The sequence below is a fragment of the Erinaceus europaeus genome, chromosome 3 (assembly GCF_950295315.1).
Source record: "Erinaceus europaeus chromosome 3, mEriEur2.1, whole genome shotgun sequence".
NCBI classification, from domain to species: Eukaryota; Metazoa; Chordata; class Mammalia; order Eulipotyphla; family Erinaceidae; genus Erinaceus; species Erinaceus europaeus.
In genome coordinates, this window is record NC_080164.1 from 125,494,344 (window position 1) to 125,513,086 (window position 18,743).

An 18,743-nucleotide genomic window follows, 5' to 3' on the forward strand; every position below is an offset into this window, starting at 1 on the left:
AAAATACTTTAAAAAATAAGATACCTAAAAAAAAAAAAAAAAAGAAAAAGAAAAGAAAAGAAACAGGCTGAGGGCAATGAATCAACCAGTCAAGGCCCATGTCCAGCAGAGAAGCAATTATAGAAGCCAGACCTTCCACCTTCTGAACCTCATGAAGAATTTTGGTCCATACTCCCAAATGTTAGGGGAAGATGACCAGAGGGCTCTGAACTCCAATTCTAGTACGAGAGAGAAAGAAAAAAAAAGAAAGAAAGAAGGAAAGAAAGAAGAAAAAAGAAAAAGGAAGAAAAAAGAATCTACCTGTGAAATCTGATAAAATATAAAACTTGACACTAAAAATAGATTTATCTACAAATTAAAAAAATAAAATAACTATTAAATATCCAAAAGAAGAAGAAGAAGAATGTAAGAAAGATGCATACTTTCTAAAGTATACCCAAGTAAAAAGTTAAGGTGATTGGTAAGTTGAAAGAGTTCTGATTATTTAGAACCAGATGAGAAGGCATCAAAAGGATTGAAGGTGACAAAGTCAGATAGATCCCTGCACCAGGGATGAGTTCCTGAAAAAGAGCTTCTTTGTTGTCAAATTACAACTTACAAGTGGCCTAGAGTTCTGCTGCTGAATCTGTAAAGCAGATGTTTTGCAGAAAAGCTTAACATTATCACTCTCTTTATTTGATGGTAGATGAACCCAGGGCCTGTCAAATATGAGACAGTTGCATGTGATCTACTGCTCAGCCACCACAATCCAATTACCACTCATTATTATTTTTTTAAAGGTTTTATTTATTTATGAGAAAGGAGGAGAGAGAAAGAACCAGACATCACTCTGGCACATGTGCTGCCGGGGATCGAACTTGGGACCTCATGCTTGAGAGTCCAAAGCTTTTACCACTGCGCCACCTCCCGGACCACACCACTCATTATTTTATGAGAGACTAGAGCACCACTTGGTCATATGTGATGCCAGGAATTGAGCCCTAGGGCCTCGTATATGTAAAGTATGCACTTGACCCAGTGAACGACCATCCTAGCCACTCTGATACATATCAGAGTGATATATATCAGAGATGATATGCATTTTGCAAACCTCTCGATGTCTATTCTCTTCTTATGTTAAACACAACATTGTTAAGGGACAGAGTGCTTCACAGCATAAACACACAATTTATAAGATGAAGTTTTGCTGAGATTCATCACCACCACCACAGTGAATGTACTCACATTGCGGACAAGCCAGCTGACCGGTGAGTGTCTCTGAAAAAGGGCAGCAATCATGTTTTCCCACCACCAGCCTTTGTCTGCCAAGTGAGGAAGGAACAATAAGTGTATACACAAACTGTTGCTCAAGTGCCATTTCAAAAGTGTTCCTTGCTTCTGTCCCATGATACAAGCAGAAAGAAAAGAAAGATGATGGGACAAGGAGTGGTTTTACTAACATTCACTTTTTAAAGACGAAGTTCTAATCTTGTAGCAACCATAAAGATTTCAAATGTTTGTGCGTATATACACTCTAAGTACACATGATTTTGCAGCTAGCAAAAATACATGTATTATGCCTATTCTTTCTGTTAGTCCTCCTCAGTTCAAAGGGTTAGAACCCAGCTTCTACTGCACTGGAGAAGCTTCAGTGCTGTGGCATCTTTCCCTCCTTCTTTGTCTCTATCTTTCTTTATCATATATGTTTCACTTTCTTTATAGTACATATCACAAGAGGAGATCATGTTAATGACTCACACTGTCCTTCTCTCATCACTGGAATGGAAGTCTCTGATATGTAGAATGGTGGGTGTCTTTCTATATCTGTTGGGTGAGTACGTAAGTACTTGGATGAAACTGAACAGGAAGGACAAAGATAAAATATGTGACAGTTTATTTTGATTACCTCGTTCATCACCCGAAATTGTAAACTTGTGTGGGCTCTGCCCAGTCCACAATCCTACATAGCCAATAAAAGTGGTCCCTGCGAATGCAATCTGAAATCAAGAGGTAAAGTGTCATTTTACTCTCCAATCAAATACACATTGAAATCACCTGTTTTGTCCCATATTTCATGAATTTTTTACTTGTAAGCTTCAACACAATAGAGTAAAAACTCTGAAAAAGACTCCTAGAAGTCTTAATCTTTACTTTTTTTGGTTGGTGAAATAGCTCACTTGGATAGTGTGATGCTTTTTGTATGACCCAGGTTCAAGCCTGGTCCCCATCTCACTGAAGGAAGCTTTGATACTCTCTCTCTCTCTCTCTCTCTCTCTCTCTCTCTCACTCTTGCTCTCTTGCTCTCTCGCTCTCCCTCTCTATCTCTCATAAGCAAATAAGGAAACAACTTTTCCCCCCAACACTGACTCAGGATTCTCCATGACTGGTACACACTTCCATAAACTGCAGTAAAATGGGGATATATCTGTCTTGTTGGGGGTCGGGTGGTGGCGCAGTGGGTTAAGCGCATGTGGTGCAAAGTGCAAGGATCCCGGTTTGAGCCCCCAGCTCCCCACCTGCAGGGGAGTTGCTTCACAGGCGGTGAAGCAGGTCTGCAGGTGTCTATCTTTCTCTCCTTCCCTTCCTCCAAACTGTCTCTGTCTTCCCTTCCTCTCTCCATTTCTCTCTGTCCTATCCAACAACGAACAACATCAACAATGGCAATAATAATAACCACAACGAGGCTACAACAAGGGCAACAAAAGGGGGAAAATGGCCTCCAGGAGCGGTGGATTCATGGTGCAGGCACCGAGCCCAGCAATAACCTTGGAAGAAAAAAAAAATCTGTCTTGTTACAAAAGTTCTAACCACCCTCTCTCCACCACCATTGGTTACTTACATCAGGAACGTCATCATAAGCCCTCTTGTGGACCCTGCCAGGACCTTCTGCTCACCATAAAGCAGCAATGGTAGGGATAGCCTCAGTCTCCAAAGGGAGATTGGGGTATACTGCACTGCCACTTGAAAAAAACTGGTCCTGAAATGAGTGCAGCCTGCAATGTCCCCATATGTGACCATGAGCATCGAGCTCAGACCAATAGGGACTCAGAGGTTACACAGGCTCTGGTGCTAAATATGAATAATAAAAATATAAATATAAATACAAATACACATATCCATATGCCTTGGGTCAGGTGGATGGCAGTAAATAGTTAATTGTATCCACAGAATTTATTTTTCAAGAAATGAGAGCTATGCACTCTCCTTTTCCCTACTCTGACACCATCTTCTCAGACAATGTTTCTATCCAGCTTCAGGCTAGCTATCAAACTCAAGCAAAGCTATCATAATTGTGTGCCCCCAGGAACACGCCTAAAATGGACATTCTAGCTTTCTTCTACCCTAAAATCCCTAATCTCATCTGCTCTATTCCTACTTTATGGCTCCTATTTATTAACCCTTTTGTTTCAATTTATGTCCTGCCACCTTCCAGACACCAAGTTGCAATGCTACCATGATTCCATTCCCACACTCTGAGCAGAAGACCTCACCAGTGTGTCCTGGAACCTTACCACTCCAGAGCTCTGGCTCACTGGGGAAGGATAGAAATAGGCTGGGTGTATGGATCGACCTGGCAATACCCATGTCCATCAGAGACACAATTACAGAAGCCAGGACTCCTACCTTCTGCACCCCATAAACAACCTTGATCCATACTCCCAGCGGGGGAGAAGTGATAGGATGAAGATAAGAGGGCTCTGCACTCCAGCTCCATCAGCATCCAGAGAGAGAAGAGAAAAAGAAGAGGGACATATGGAGGTAGTAATGTCGTCATGAGTGGCTTGGAGGGGAAGAGAGGATTGGATCAGGAAGAAATTATGTATAAATGTAAACAGATAGTTGTAGAGATGATGGTTGGCCCATGTGGTGACTTGCAGTAAGGCAACTGAAGACTCGGAACCCTGGTGGGGGTAATGAAGTGGGTTTATACCCTGTTGACATGTAATTTTATAAATCAATATTAAAAAATCACTAATAAAAATTTTTTAAAGTTCTAACCAAACGCCATTCATTATATGGAAAGAAAAGCAACTACATGTCATTTCATTCACACGAAACACTGACCCTCATGTTAGCGCTACCTTTGAAATGCTGAGCAAGTGAACATCAAAATCATTATTATAGTTTTAAGGCAATTTGTACTAATAATTATAAATAGCTGAAAAATGTATTTTTTTTTACATGCATAACATTCCCCAGATTCCCATTTAGCAATACAACCCCCACTATTTCATTCATCATGAAAAATGTATTTTTAAGACACTGTACACAGCAGCAGTAAAAGGGTGTTTCTAAGTGCCCAAGCATCTTCATAAATAAGCCCTCAGCTGCAGTAAACTCTAATTGTCAGTCTAAGGTCAAATTTTGTGATGAAAGCTACTAGGAGGCTGATGGTCCCACCTCTGTCCATCTCTTCCACGTGACTTAGGGCAATTCAGTCTTGTAAGGCCTTGCCCTTCAGGTGGAAAGTAAGGGCAAAAATGTTGCCTTGTGCATACCCCAAGAGGCTCCCAAGAATCTTAAGCAGGGCCTATATATGCACATGCTTTAAAATTATGAACAGGGGGCTAGGCAGTGGCTCATGTCTAAGGATCCAGGTTTAAGCCCTTTGTCCCCATATGCAGGAAGGAAGTTTCACAAGCAGTGAAACAGTGCTGCAGTGTTTCTCTCTCTCACTATCTCCCCCTTTCCTCTCAATTTCTCTGTCTTTATCCAAAATAAGTAAATAAATAAAGTTATGAACACTAGGTAAGAATCAGAGACTAATCATTTGATGGGTTACCTGTTCTTAGTTTAGTAGAACAACTTATTGGCCACAAGTGCTCAGCAGAAAGACCATGCCCAAGTGTAAACTGTTAAGTTTGATAATTATAACCTGAGCACTGAGAGTAAAGCCACATCTAAACAGCATTTCTCATGGGAGGTACAGCATAAATAGAAACAAAGGAACTAACAACTGTTAGGGTGAGTGCTAGGACGAACAGTAGAAATAGTCAACTTTCATTGTATATTTCTGTCCTTTATAAGAAGTTCTGCTTGTTCTAGATAACAGAAAAGCACAAAGTAGCAAGTGAAAATGATTATTAGCCCATCATTCAGTAAAAGCTGCTAATATCAAGTTTCCTTATTGTTGTAGTTATTGATGTCGTCGTTGTTAAATACGACAGAGAGAAATGGAGAGAGGAGGGGAAGACAGAGAGGGGGAAAGAAAGATACCTGCAGACCTACAGACTGCCTGAGAAGCGACTCCCCTGCAGGTAGGGAGCTGGGGGCTCAAACCGGGATCCTTAATGCTGGTCCTTGCACTTTGCTCAGTGCGCTTAACCCATTGCGCTACCGCCCTACCCCCAGAAAGCCCTTATTTTTAAACAGTGTCCCTCACAGCCAAAGTCCAACTTTTGATCATTCTGTTCTGCTTCTTAGAAATAACATGCCTTGTGGGAGTTGGGCAGTAGTGCAGCGGGTTAAACGCATGTGGTGCGAAGTGCAAGGACCAGCGTAAGGATCCCGGTTCAAGTCCCCCACTCCCCACCTGCAGGGGAGTTGCTTAACAGGCAGTGAAGCAGGTCTGCAGGTGTCCATCTTTCTCTCCCCATCTCTGTCTTCCCCTTCTCTCTCCATCTCTTTGTCCTATCTAACAACGATGATATCGATAACAACAACTACAACAACAATAAAAAACAAGGGCAACAAAAGGGAAAATAAATAAAATCAATCAATCAAAAGAAATAACATGTTTTGTGTCTCTAATGAGACTAATACTTCCTCCTGAAATATTTCCAAAGAAATGTAACAACAGCACATAGTACATTATACTATTAAAGAGACTATGATGAAATTAAAGTAATCTAATGTAACTTTTCAAAGGTCAGACATATGAGGCTGATATGGGCCAGTTACACTGGTAGAATAAAGGACCACTGATGATTTTATTTGGCTACTATTTATCAAACATCTATCATGTGCTTTACATAGATTATTTAAGCTGTATAACAATTTTCATAAAGTAATTATGAACCTGTAAGAGCTATATGGTCTGCAAAATGGCTGGAAGTAATTTACCAAGTTCATAAAAGAAGTGGCAGAAGTAAGATCCAACCAACATTCCCAGGATGTCCTAAGTGCTTCCCTATTTCAGAACATGAATAAAAAAATGAACAAGCTGACTTACAGTGGATCACTGATCTACAACAAAGATTTCTCTAGTGAAAATTGGTTGGCCTTGTTAAATACATGCTCATTAAAAATAATAAATCACACACAAACTCCTATGCTAAATATGAATAGACAGACATGGGCCATAAGTCAGGGTTCACAGTTAATGGTATTTATATACTTTACCCATATTTGAGAGCTACTCTCTGCCCTGATACAGCTTTCTGGTCTCATTCCCAACTCTGACACCATCTTCCCAGACAATACTTTTAGTCCACCTGCATGTTAGCTGTCAGGCTCAGGCAAAAATTACTGAAGTCATGGGACCCTTGGAATATACCTAAAATAGACTTCCTAGCTTCTTCCAACATGAAGACCCCAAATGTCATCTGCTATATTCTTACTCTTAGGTTCCTGGTTATTAAACAATTTATTCTACTTTATATCTTAATGTTTTTCAGCCACCAAGATACAGATGCTACCATGACACCAACCTGACTTCCCTGGGTAGAAGACCTCACCAATGTGTCCTAGAACCCCACCTCCCCAGAGCCTTACCCCACAAGGGAAAAATAGAAACAGGTTGGGGAGTATGGATCAACCTGTCAATGCCCATGTCCAACAGAGAAGAAATTACAGAAGCCAGACCACACTCTGTTCCCCTTTAAGATCTTTGGTCCAAACTTCCAGAGAGATAAAGAATAAGGAAACTTCTAATGGAGAAGAGAGGATGTGGAACTCTCGGGGTGGGAACTAAATTGTATGGAATTGTACCTCCTCTTATCCCACAGTCTTGTCAAACATTATTAAATCACTAATAAAAAAAAGTAAGTCACACTTTTTATACACATAATATAAAACCTCTCTTCTGGTTTTGTTTTTCCAGGACTTTTGGGTGTATGGTAAGATATTTAAGTAGAAGGGCATTCAAATGATTGCTGTTTTGGGCTAGCAAGACTCTCTGCTGAATCTCAAACTGTACACACTATACCTGCTCATTCTTTAAGAATAGCACATCCACAGTCAAGTTTCTTAAGAAATTTCCATAGGGATAATCCAGATTCCGGCCATGGTAAATGCGGCCTCTGGAGTCTTGAGCCACAATACTGGTGCAGAATCTGAGGAGTAAAGAAAGGAGGGGGATATCGAAAATGAACAAAAACACAAGAAGCAGGAAAATCCCATTCCCCCTCTTCCCAGGGTTATTGCTGGGCTTCAATGCCTATACAACTCTACAGTTTCAAGTGACCTTTATTAAAATTTATTTATTTCCTTTTGTCTGAGGGTGACAGAAACAAAGACAGAGAAAGAGTCTGAAAGAAGAAAGAGAGAGAAAGCAGAAACACCTGCAGCATTGCTCTACCATTCATCAAGCTTCCTCCCTGCAAGTGGGGAGTGAGAGTTTGTATGCCAGGTCCTTGAGCACGATAACACATGTGCTGTACTGAGTATGCCACCACCCGGCAAATAGTTCTTCTTTTTAAATTATGCCTCTAAAGCAATTTGATAGAATTTTTAATAAGTCCTTAAAGTTTCCCTTCCTCATAATGGACACATACAGTTTTTTTTTTTTTTTTTTTTTTGCCTCTAGGGTTATTGCTGGGGCTCAGTGCCTGCACTATGAATCCACTGCTACTAGTGGCCATTTCTTTTCTTTTCTTTTTTTTATTTGATAGAACAGAGAGAAATTGAGAAAGGGGGGAAATAGAGAAAGATAGATACCTACAGGCCTGCTTCAACACTCATGAAGCATTCCCCCTGCAGGTGGGAAGTGGAGGCTCAAACCCAGGTCCTAGCACATGGTGATATGTCTGCTTAACCCAGCGTGCCATCACCCAACCACGTCCTATATATAATTCTTGTATAAGAATGGGGAGTTAAGGGGGCCAGGCAGTAGCACAGTTGGTTAAGCGCATATGGCACGAAGCTCAAGGACCAGTGTAAAGATCCTGGTTCAAGCCTCCGGCTCCCCATCTACAGGGGAGTTGCTTCACGGGCAGTAGGGCAGGTCTGCAGGTGTCTATCCTTCTCTCCCCCTCTCTGTCTTCCCCATCTCTCTCCATTTCTCTCTGTCCTATCCAACAACAATGACATCAATAGCAACAATAACTACAACAATAAAAAACAAGGGCAACAAAAGGGAAAATAGATAAATAAATATAAAAATTTTTTTAAAATTAAAACAAGAAGTTTATGTATTGCACCAATGTAAAACCTTTGGGGGGGGTTGGAGGGTAGATTTTTAACTCTACTGTACGAGGTTGGGGATAGGGACACAGACCTTTGGTGATGAGAATGGCATTAATATACACTCCTATTAATTTATAGTCTTATAAATCACTATTTAATTAATACAAGACGGGAAGATAGATTGAGTGTCTTAAGCTTTTTAATGCATAGATTTCAGTTCCAAGTATATATTCCTTCAATCTAAGCACTTAAGTTTTCAGATTAGCAAACTGATTTAATTTTAACACTGGGTTTAAATTGTTAATGCATTTCTAATAATATTTTTTTGAAATATTAAATCACCTATAATTTTAGACCAGGGAGATCAGAAGCAACTGTTTGTGTCACTATATAAGATAAAGTTATATGTAAATAGCATTAAATGACATAAATCATGGTGAGGTCTTATATGATACAGAAAATCCTAACCATGGGAATTTTCAAAGAAAATCAAGTTCCCAAATAACTTGGTAATAATATAATAATAATCTATTGCCTTCTTAAACTCTAAGACAGCAAGGAACCTTCCTCATTCTTTATAAAACCTGTATTTCTCCCAGTTCTGGAACCTCTAGGGCTTTGCTCATTTTCCTTCATGCTTTTCTTGATCCATACGATTTGATATCACCTCTGCTGATCTCAACCAAATCGATGCAACCAGTGCCACCTTGACATGTTTCACTTCAGACCATGTCCTGAGATGCCAGGCCTGGGATGTCACACCTCTAGCTCCATTACTCTGATAAGACCTTCCTAGCTCATAAGACTCCTTAGTTCCATTTCAGGTGGCACACTTCCCAACAAAGTTAAGAACCTAGATATATATACCAGGGCCTATGAGAAAGGATACATGTTCACTTGTATCCATAAGTTAGGGGAAAATATCTATCTTAAAGTAAAAGTGCACAATAGTTTGCAATGACTCAATAAGTGCAGCAAGCAAGTAGAAAGGCCTAAAGAGGCAGTCAGGCGGTAGTGCAGCAGGTTAAGCGCACGTGGCACAAAGTGCAAGGACTGGTGTAAGGATCCCAGTTCAAGCCTCCAGCTCCCACCTGCAGGGGAGTAGCTTCACAAGCGGTGAAGCAGGTCTGCAGGTGTCTATCTTTCTCTCCCCCTCTCTGTCTTCCCCTCCCCTCTCAGTTTCTCTCTGTCCTATCCAACAATGACGACATCAATAACAACAATCATAACTTCAACAATAAAACAGCAAAGGCAACAAAAGGGAATAAGTAAATAAAAAAAAAGAAAAGAAAAAAGGCCTAAAAAATACACCATAAAGTACTTAACCAAACATTTTCTACTTAGATCTAGTTACCCTTCTCACCTACTTCCTATTTCACTTCTCTCAATCACTTTAAATCTTACCGTCAGATAAAGTAAGATGACAAAAGCTGGATAAGGGCAAGAGACTGGCACACTTTAATGATGGACTTTTTTAAAATGATGGCCACTACCAGGCCACCCCATCATCTGGGGCCCTAGTCAGGGAATCCTGGAATTCCCACAGATATGCTGGGCTTAGACCTATAACATGTCCCTTTCCCCACCATCACTGGCCATCTTCATCAGGGAAGACATCATAAACCTTCTACAGGACCTTGCCCTCAATGTAGAACAACAATGGTAGGGACTGCCTGAATCTCTGAAGGAAGGATGGGTCAACATATTCTGCTATTTGAGGAAGACTGGTTCTGAAATGAGTACAGCCTAGAATGTTTCTAGCTATGACCATGGAATGTGAACTAAGACCCGATAGGGATGCAGAGGTTACACAGGCTCCTGTGCTAAATATGAATAGACATGGGCCTTATGTCAGATCGATGGGGTTCACAGTTAATGGTATTTATATACTTTACCCATATTTGAGAGCTACTCTCTGCCCTGATACAGCTTTCTGGTCTCATTCCCAACTCTGACACCATCTTCCCAGACAATACTTTTAGTCCACCTGCATGTTAGCTGTCAGGCTCAGACAAAAATTACTGAAGTCATGGGACCCTTGGAATATACCTAAAATAGACTTCCTAGCTTCTTCCAACATGAAGACCCCAAATTTCATCTGCTATATTCTTACCTTTAGGTTCTTGGTTATTAAAAAATTTTTTCTGCTTTAATTTTTTTTGCCTCTAGAGTTATTGCTGGGGCTCGGGGCCTGCACTACAAATCCACTGCTCCTGGAGGCTATTTTTTCCCTTTTGCTGCCCTAATTGTTTATTGCTGCTGTTATTATTATTGTTGTTGCTGCTATCATTGCTGTTGGATAGGACAGACAGAAATTGAGAGAGGAGGGGAAGACATAGAGAAAGATAGACACTTGCAGACCAGCTCCACTGCCCATGAAGTGACCCCCCTGCAGGTGGGGAGCCAGGGCTAGAGCCAAGATTCTTACACCGGTGTTTGTGCTGGGCATCATGTGCACTTAACTTGCTGTGCTACCGCCCTGTCCCCCTCTGCTTTACATCTTAATGCTTTTAAGCCATCAAGATACAGACGCTACCATAACACCAACCTGACTTCCCTAGACAGAAGACCTTACTAATGTGTCCTGGAACCCCACCTCCCCAGAGCCCTACCCCACTAGGGAAAGACAGAAACAGGCTGGGGGGCCCTACACCTACAGACATCTAATCTTGACAAGGGTGCCCAGACTACTGAGTGGGGAAAGGAGAGTCTCTTTAACAAATGGTGTTGGGAAAATTGGGTTGAAACACGTGGAAGAATGAAACTGAAGCACTATATTTCACCAAACACAAAAGTAAATTCCAGATGGATCAAGGACTTGGATGTTAGACCTGATATGATCAAATATTGAAGGGAAATATTGTCAGAACTCTTTTCCATCTAAATTTTAAAGGTGTCACCAATGATATGAGTCCAATTACAGAGAAAACTAAATAAAAAATAAACCAATGGGACTAGATTAAATTAAAAAGCTTCTGCACAGCAAAAGAAACCACCACTCAAACAAACAGACCCATTAAAGAATGGGAGATCTTCACATGCCATACATCAGACAAGAGGCTAATAACCAAAATATACAAAGAGTTCACCAAACTCAACAACCAGAAAACAAATGACCCCACCCAAAAAATGGGGAGAAGATATGAACAGAATATTCACCAAAGAATAGATCCAAAAGGCCAACAAACAGGAAAAAATTCTCCAAGTCATTGATGTCAGAGAAATGTAAATAAAGACAACAATGAGATACCACTTCACCCCTGTGAGAATTTTATATATCAGAAAAAGTAGCAGCAACAAATGCTGGAGAGCTTGTGGGAACAAAGGAACCCTTCAGCATTACTGGTGGAATGTAAATTAGTCCAACCCCTGTGGAGAGCAGTCTGGAGAACTCTCAGAAGCCTAGCAGTGGAACTACCCTATGACCCTGAAATTCCTCTCCTGGGGATATATCCTAAGGAACCAAATACACTCATTGAAAAAGATTTGTGTATACCTATGTTCATAGCAGCACAATCGGAAGAAGGGCAAATGCTAGAAGAAGGGGATGCATTGGATCGACCTTCTCGTGGTGCATCCCGTGAGTACCCATTTATTGGGGAAACTGACAATCCTTCCTAGCCGACTGAATCCACATGGATCCCAGTTACTTTCAAAGCCAGCAACAAGCAGACATCAGGCTCAACCTGACGCTGTTGACTGGCTACGGAAGAAGGGCAAACGCTAGAAGAAGAAGAATAGCAGCACAATTTGTAATAGCCCAAACCTGGTGTCCAATAACAGATGAGTGCCTGAGCAAGTTGTGGTATATATACACAATGGAATACTACTCAGGTATTAAAAATGCTTATTTCAACATTTTCAGCCCATTGTGGATGGAGCTCGAAGAAATCTTGTTAAGTGAGATAAGTCAGAAATAGAAAGATGAATATGGAATGATCTCACTCATAGGCAGAACTTGAAAAACAAGATCAGAAGAAAAAACACCAAGCAGAACTTGGAATGAAGTTGGTGTACTGCACTAAAGTGTGTGTGTGGGGGGGAGAGTTCAGGTACTGGAAGGCAAAGGACCTAGAGGGGGTTGTATTGTTATGTGGAAAACTGGTAAATGTTATAAATGTACAAATTATTGTATTTACTGTTGACTGTAAAACATTAATCCCCAACAAAAAATAATGAAAACACTTACATTTGAAATACAATAAACATTTAAGTTTATTGATTTTCACTTTATAGTATGAAGTCTATACACATTATAAGTAAAGATACAATGTCTCTGTCTTCCCCTCCTCTCTCAATTTCTCTCAGTCTTATCCAACCACAGCAGCAGCAACAACTGAAAAAAAGATGGCCTCTAGGAGCAATGGAAACAGTAACCCTGGAGGCAAAAATAAATAAATATATAAATAAATAAAAAAGAAAGAAAGAAAGGAAGGAAGAAAGAAAGAAAAAGGAAGCTTCAGAATCTGGGAGATACTCATCAACAGAAGTTGAGAAAGAAGATCAGAAAGGGAAACTAAAAGCAGGATCTGACTAAATCTAGAGTAGGGCACCAAAGTAAAAACCCTGTGGTGAGGGGGAGGGTGGACAATCGGCTTCCCGGGGTGGCAGGGGGCGTGGGTGGGAGTGGACACAGTCTTTTGGTGGTGGGAATGGTGTCTATGTACATTCCTATTAAATTGTAGTCATATAAATCACTATATAATTAATATGAGAGGGGAAAAATTGATTGTATGTCTCGAACTTTTTCAAACACAGACTGAGTCTTTTTAATACATAGGTTGAGTCTTTGATATGTTGACTCTCTCAAAAGCCTAGACCAGGGAGAACAGAAGCAACCGGTGGCACAGCTATATACAAGATGCTGGGTATTGTACAGCAAATCCTAACAAAGGGACTCTTCAAAGTTAACCCAATTATCAAATAATGTGATGATAACAATAACTATCCATTGTCTTCTTAAACCCTAAGATAGCAGGAACCTCACATTTCCACTACAGAGACTATATTTCCCCCAGTCCTGGAACCTTAGGGTGGGGCGCACTTTCCTGCATGCTTCTCTCAATTCATATAAAATAATATTGCATCAGCTGATCACAACCTAATCAATGCAAAAACGAGTGCCACCTCAGCATGCTTCACTTCAGACTGTGTCCAGAGACTTCAGGTGTGGAATGACAACCCTTCAGCTTCATTACTCAGGTGAGATCATTCCTTTCATAGGATTCTCTAATTCCATTCCAGGTGCTTCACTTCCTAACAAAGTCCCAAAACCTAGATATAGACCAGGTCCCCTGAGATAAAGCATATGTTCACACGTATCCATAAACTAGGGCAAAATATATACCTGAAAGCAAAAGTGCACAATAATCTGCAGTGAATAACCCCCAACATTTCATCTGCACTATTCCAGCCTTTAGGTCCTTAACTGTTCAACAATTTGTTTGGCTTTGTATGTTAACTCTCTTTTCAGCCACCAGGTTCCAGATGCCAGCAGGATGCCGACCAACTTCCCTGGACAGACGACCCCACCAGTGTGTCCTGGAGCTGTGCTTCCCCAGAGACCCACCCTACTAGGGAAAGAGAGAGGCAATGCCCATGTTCAGTGGGGAAGCAACTACAGAAGCCAGACCTTCCACCTTCTGCATCCCACAACGACCCTGGGTCCATACTCCCAGAGGGTTAAAGAATAGGAAAGCTATCAGGGGAGGGGAGGGGATATGGAGATCTGGTGGTGGGAATTGTGTGGAGCTGTACTCCTCCTATTCTACGGTTTTGTTAATTTCTCCTTTTTTTTTTTTTTTTTTTTTTAAAAAAAAAAAAGAACAGGAAAGCTATCAGAGGAGGGGATGGGATACAGAGTTCTGATGATGGGAATTGGGTGGAGTTGCACCCCTCTTATCCTATGTTTTTTGTCAGTGTTTCCTTTTTATAAATAAAAATAAAAAAAAGAACCTGGGAGATATCATCAGCAGTAGTGCAACAGACTTTCATGCCTGAGGCACCAGAGGTTCCAGGTTTAATCCCTAGTATCACCGTAAACCAGAACAAAGCAGTTCTCTGGTAAAAATAAATTAATTAATTTTAAAAAATAAAAAGGAGAGGCCAGGTGGTAGTGCACCTGGTTGAGTGCACATTTTACAATGCACAGGGACCCAGATTCAAACTCCTGGTCCCTACCTGCAGGCAGAAAGCTTTTCAAGTGGTGAAACAGTGCTGCAAGTGTCTCTCTCTCTCTCTCTTCCTCTCTATCCCCTCCCTTCCCTTTGTCTGTCTCTATACAATGAATAAACATTAAAAAAGAAACTTAATCTTTAAAAATAGAATAAAAAGGGAAGCTTGGTATTAATTTTGTTTTTCCTTAAGTTTTCTTAACTTCAAAGAGCTCATGTTAAGCAAGGGACTCATATATCCTTGGAAGTAGTTAAAACAAGGCTTGCAGAAACTTTCTCAAGAATAACTTTTCCATTTGGCAAGACAACACTTGTGTGTCACATTCAAATGTTTCAGTGAGAAGCAGCCCACAAGCAGGGAGGACACAGAGGGAGCCAGACTCTGCTTTGGGAGAGACACAGGCAGCGTACCTGAGACATAAGATTTTTAGCAGCAGCTCTGGCCACCTGTCATCCACTTGACTTCCAGCAAGCTTAGTTTCCACATCATAACAAGTAATACCATCTCCAGAGGTTGGCACCCAGTAGCTCACTTTAAAACAATGAATTTATGTCTTATCTGTGCCTCAAAGTATTTCTCTACAGAGGAGGACAGACACAATGTCTCTTACCCCATTAGGCTTAGGAGTTCTGGAGAGATTGCAGGGGAAAGAAAAGTTTCATTAGCCCAAGAACATTTTTTACATCATCTTTTGTCAGTCAAAAGTTCTAAATATCTAAAGGACTTAATAAATAAGGCTGGTTTGCAGAGAAAGCAGTGAGTCCTGAAGGCAGGGGGCAAGTCAAACCTCTCTTAATTCCAGAACTTGTTACTGATTACACCAATGTTAGAGGATCTGAAAGGAATATCCTATTGTTTTTACTTAGGGATATTTGGTTAGGAGGGAGGTTGGGGGAGACACCAGAGCATCACTCTGGCACATGCAATGCCAGGGATATAACTTAAGTACTTCATGCTTGAGTGTTTAATGCTTTATCTACTGTACTACCACCCAGACCACCTAGCCCACATTTTGTCATGCCATTTGAGGTCTCTAATATTGGCCTGAGGGAAGATTCCCTAGCTTTGAGGGACATGGGGCATAAATGCAGCAGACAGACATGGGGCCCAAGATCCCCCCTACAGTCACAAGGTTGGAGGGTCTCTGGGTTAACTTCAAGAGTTGAGATGAGAGGGGGCTAGTTCCAAAAACATCCTGGAAAGTACTTTCTTTTATAGAGATATGGAATATTTATTTTGCTAGTATAATATAATGTAATATAATATAAATAATATACTATTTAAGTGCTAAAGAACAACTTGGGGGATATGCAGGAAAACATGGAGGTGACTTTGTTGTTAAAGATGTTGTACAAATCTCCATGATGTCCATCATTTGCACCTTCTCCTGTAAAATGAGTCTGTGCATATTAAAACTGGACACGCTGGGGTCTCCTCAGACATCTGCTCCAAATGGAAGGACTCACATGTCCCATCCTCCCTCTGTACAGGGATGGCGTTCTGGGTAGTAGTTTCAGGCTGGTCCTTGTCCATAGCAAGAGAGATGCAGTTCTCTAGAGAGGAATGCCACTCTTGCTTTTTCTGAACAGATAAGAAAGCAACCATAAGGTTGGTGCTGGGGTAGCCTAGAATCAGCGACCCCCTATCTCTGCTGGTGGCTCTTCTGGGCCTCTCCAGGCAGGCAGACACTCACATGATGTTCAGGGACACAGAATGCTTGATCCTGAAGCTGAATTTAAACTTTGAGCCTAAGTTTATTGGAGCATAAGTACAGCTGTCACACCTGCCTCCTGCGGTCTCTTTGAAGTTTGGCTATGGTTCTTCTTCTAGCGTTTGCCCTTCTTCCGTAGCCAATCAACAGCGTCAGGTTGAGCCTGATGTAAAGTTTCGAGACCTCCTTTGAATCTGGAGAGGTGGCAGTCATTGACTATGTGGGTCATAGTCTGTCTGTAGCCGCAGGGGCAGTTCGGGTCATCTCTGGCTCCCCAGCGATGGAACATAGCGGCGCACCGGCCATGGCCTGTTCCATAGCGATTGAGGAGGGCCCAGTCATAACGTGCTAGGTCAAAGCCGGGTTGACGCTTGCAGGGGTCTGTGATGAGGTGTTTGTTCTTGACCTCAGCTGACTGCCAACTCTGTTTCCAAGAGTCTGGAACAGAGAAGTTCAGTGTAGGCATAGGGGACCAGATTGGGTGACGAGACGTCAAGCGTTGGACAGGGTGGGCGAAGATATCCGCGTACATTGGCAGGTCCAGTCGAGCGTAGACGTGGGAAATGAACTTAGATGATGCCACATCCCGACGAATATCTGGCGGGGCGATGTTGCTAAGAACTGGCAGCCATGGAACCGGGGTGGAACGGATGGTTCCAGAAATTATCCTCATGGAGGAATATAATTTGGAATCGACCAAGTGGACATGGGGGCTACGGAACCATACTGGGGCACAGTATTCTGCAGTGGAATAGCATAATGCCAGAGATGATGATCGTAGTGTGGAAGCGCTCGCGCCCCATGAGGAGCTGGCCAGTCTTGCAATGATGTTATTCCTCGCGCCCACCTTTGCTGCAGTTTTTATGAGATGTTTGTAAAATGACAGGGTGCAATCGAGAGTAATGCCAAGATAGACTGGCTGGGCTTCATGCCGGATTCTCGTATCGCCAAGCTGCACATTAAGCTTACGCGAGGCCGAGGCATGGTGTAGATGGAAAACAGATGATACCGTTTTTGCAGTGCTAGGGATTAGTCGCCATTTTTTACAGTAATCAGATATCAGAGACATGTCTTTCGTGAGTGTTTCCTCGAGGATGTCGAACTTTGGCTATGGTGACCAGTAGTAGCCTGCCACAGGGCCCCTGGAAGGTGTCCTCTCAGTCAGAAGCAGCTGCATCCTCTGAAGACCCTCTCAAGCAGGGGAGCCAGGCCAGACACCCTGAAAGCCTGGAGGGCTCTTGGATGGATGCAGGCATCCTTCACTCTTCACTTCCATGGTTTTTGGACTTGTGCAGCTCCAGCTTGCTAAGCCAACTCTCTACCATTAGGCTCTTGCTCTGTTCATCTCCCGCCTCTTTAAGAGCTTACTCATTTTATTTTTATAAATGAATGAAGAGTGTCACATTGCTGTGTATTGAAATTACACTGAATATGTTTAAAACAGTTCTGTGTTAACAGTTTTATTTTAAACTATCAATATTTATATGGCACCAGAAAGTACTTATTTTGGTGACTATAACTTCTCATGAAAAAAAAATCTGAAATGCTAACTCAGAACTGTGTGAGGGGCTGCATGGGGTTCCAGAAAACTCTCAGGAAGGACACAGGTAGGTGTGTGGCCCCACCGCTTTGTAACATTGCCCAGGGGCAAGGGGGGGGGGGGAGACAAACCTGCATTTAAATGCAGGTTCCTGTGCTCCATCCCTGGATTGAGCTCTTAGGTTTGGGCTGGGCCCCCCTAGTCAATTAGTTTTCAATATGCACCCTTGGTGGTACTCACCAGACCCACATTTAAGAAGCACACATGTACACACACACAGAGAGAGAGAGAGAGACTTAAACTGCTATTTGACAATACTGTGGGCTGAAGAGGGAAACGTCACACAGCATGGTTTTGGCTGGAGGATAGAACTGGAACGCGGGGAGGGTAAGGCCAGAGTTTGTGAAGCAGTAGCACCCATGGAAAAGGCTAATAACTGGGAGCTGGGAGATAGCGGGCACTTCCTGAAAGTCCTGGGACTAGGAATAGACAGAGGCAGAAGTGGCCCCAGGCTGCGGTACTTTTTGAATTGAGTTTAGAAACTCTGACAGTATCTGGAAGGGGGCTTCAGATAGAAGTCACGTTCTGTTTTTGGGAGAAAGGGTCAGGGAGGTGCTTGTTGCTGGAAGCTTCTGGTCTGCGGCTCAGATTTACCCAGAGAAGCAAAGAGGAACCTTTGGAGGTTTTGACAGCCCAGCCACCACCACCCTGTCTGTGTTGGTTATCTACCTGGGAGCGAGTCCCCACCCACAGCCGGGCACTCACGCCATGGACTCGTAGGCCAGGTTGACCAGCAGGCAGTCGGCCAGGCTGAGGCTCAGAAAGTCGCACATGCCCCGGATCTCGCGGGTGAAGGGCTCCGGCAGTAGATGCTCCAGCTCCCCGGCCGCCTTCCGGATCACCGAGTGGACCCACACCGGGACCAAGTCCCTAGAAGCGAAGAGGCGTAAAGTAAGAGTGTTTCCGGCGCTGAGATGCTTGAATGCAGGTGCC

At 42.3% G+C, this 18,743-nt stretch overlaps 1 protein-coding gene across 1 annotated transcript in view; it reads right to left on the reverse strand.

Annotated features, from left to right (window-relative positions):
• The window catches only part of NAAA (N-acylethanolamine acid amidase), a 36,820-nt gene that overhangs the window by 17,440 nt on the left and 637 nt on the right, over positions 1 to 18,743 (reverse strand). The window contains exons 2-5 of the mRNA XM_060187884.1: positions 18,516 to 18,680; positions 7,127 to 7,253; positions 1,886 to 1,976; positions 1,225 to 1,301 (exon numbers count right to left, since the gene is read on the reverse strand). Coding sequence (XP_060043867.1) covers positions 1,225 to 1,301; positions 1,886 to 1,976; positions 7,127 to 7,253; positions 18,516 to 18,680 — 460 coding nt within the window. The remainder of the gene's footprint in view (positions 1 to 1,224; positions 1,302 to 1,885; positions 1,977 to 7,126; positions 7,254 to 18,515; positions 18,681 to 18,743) is intronic.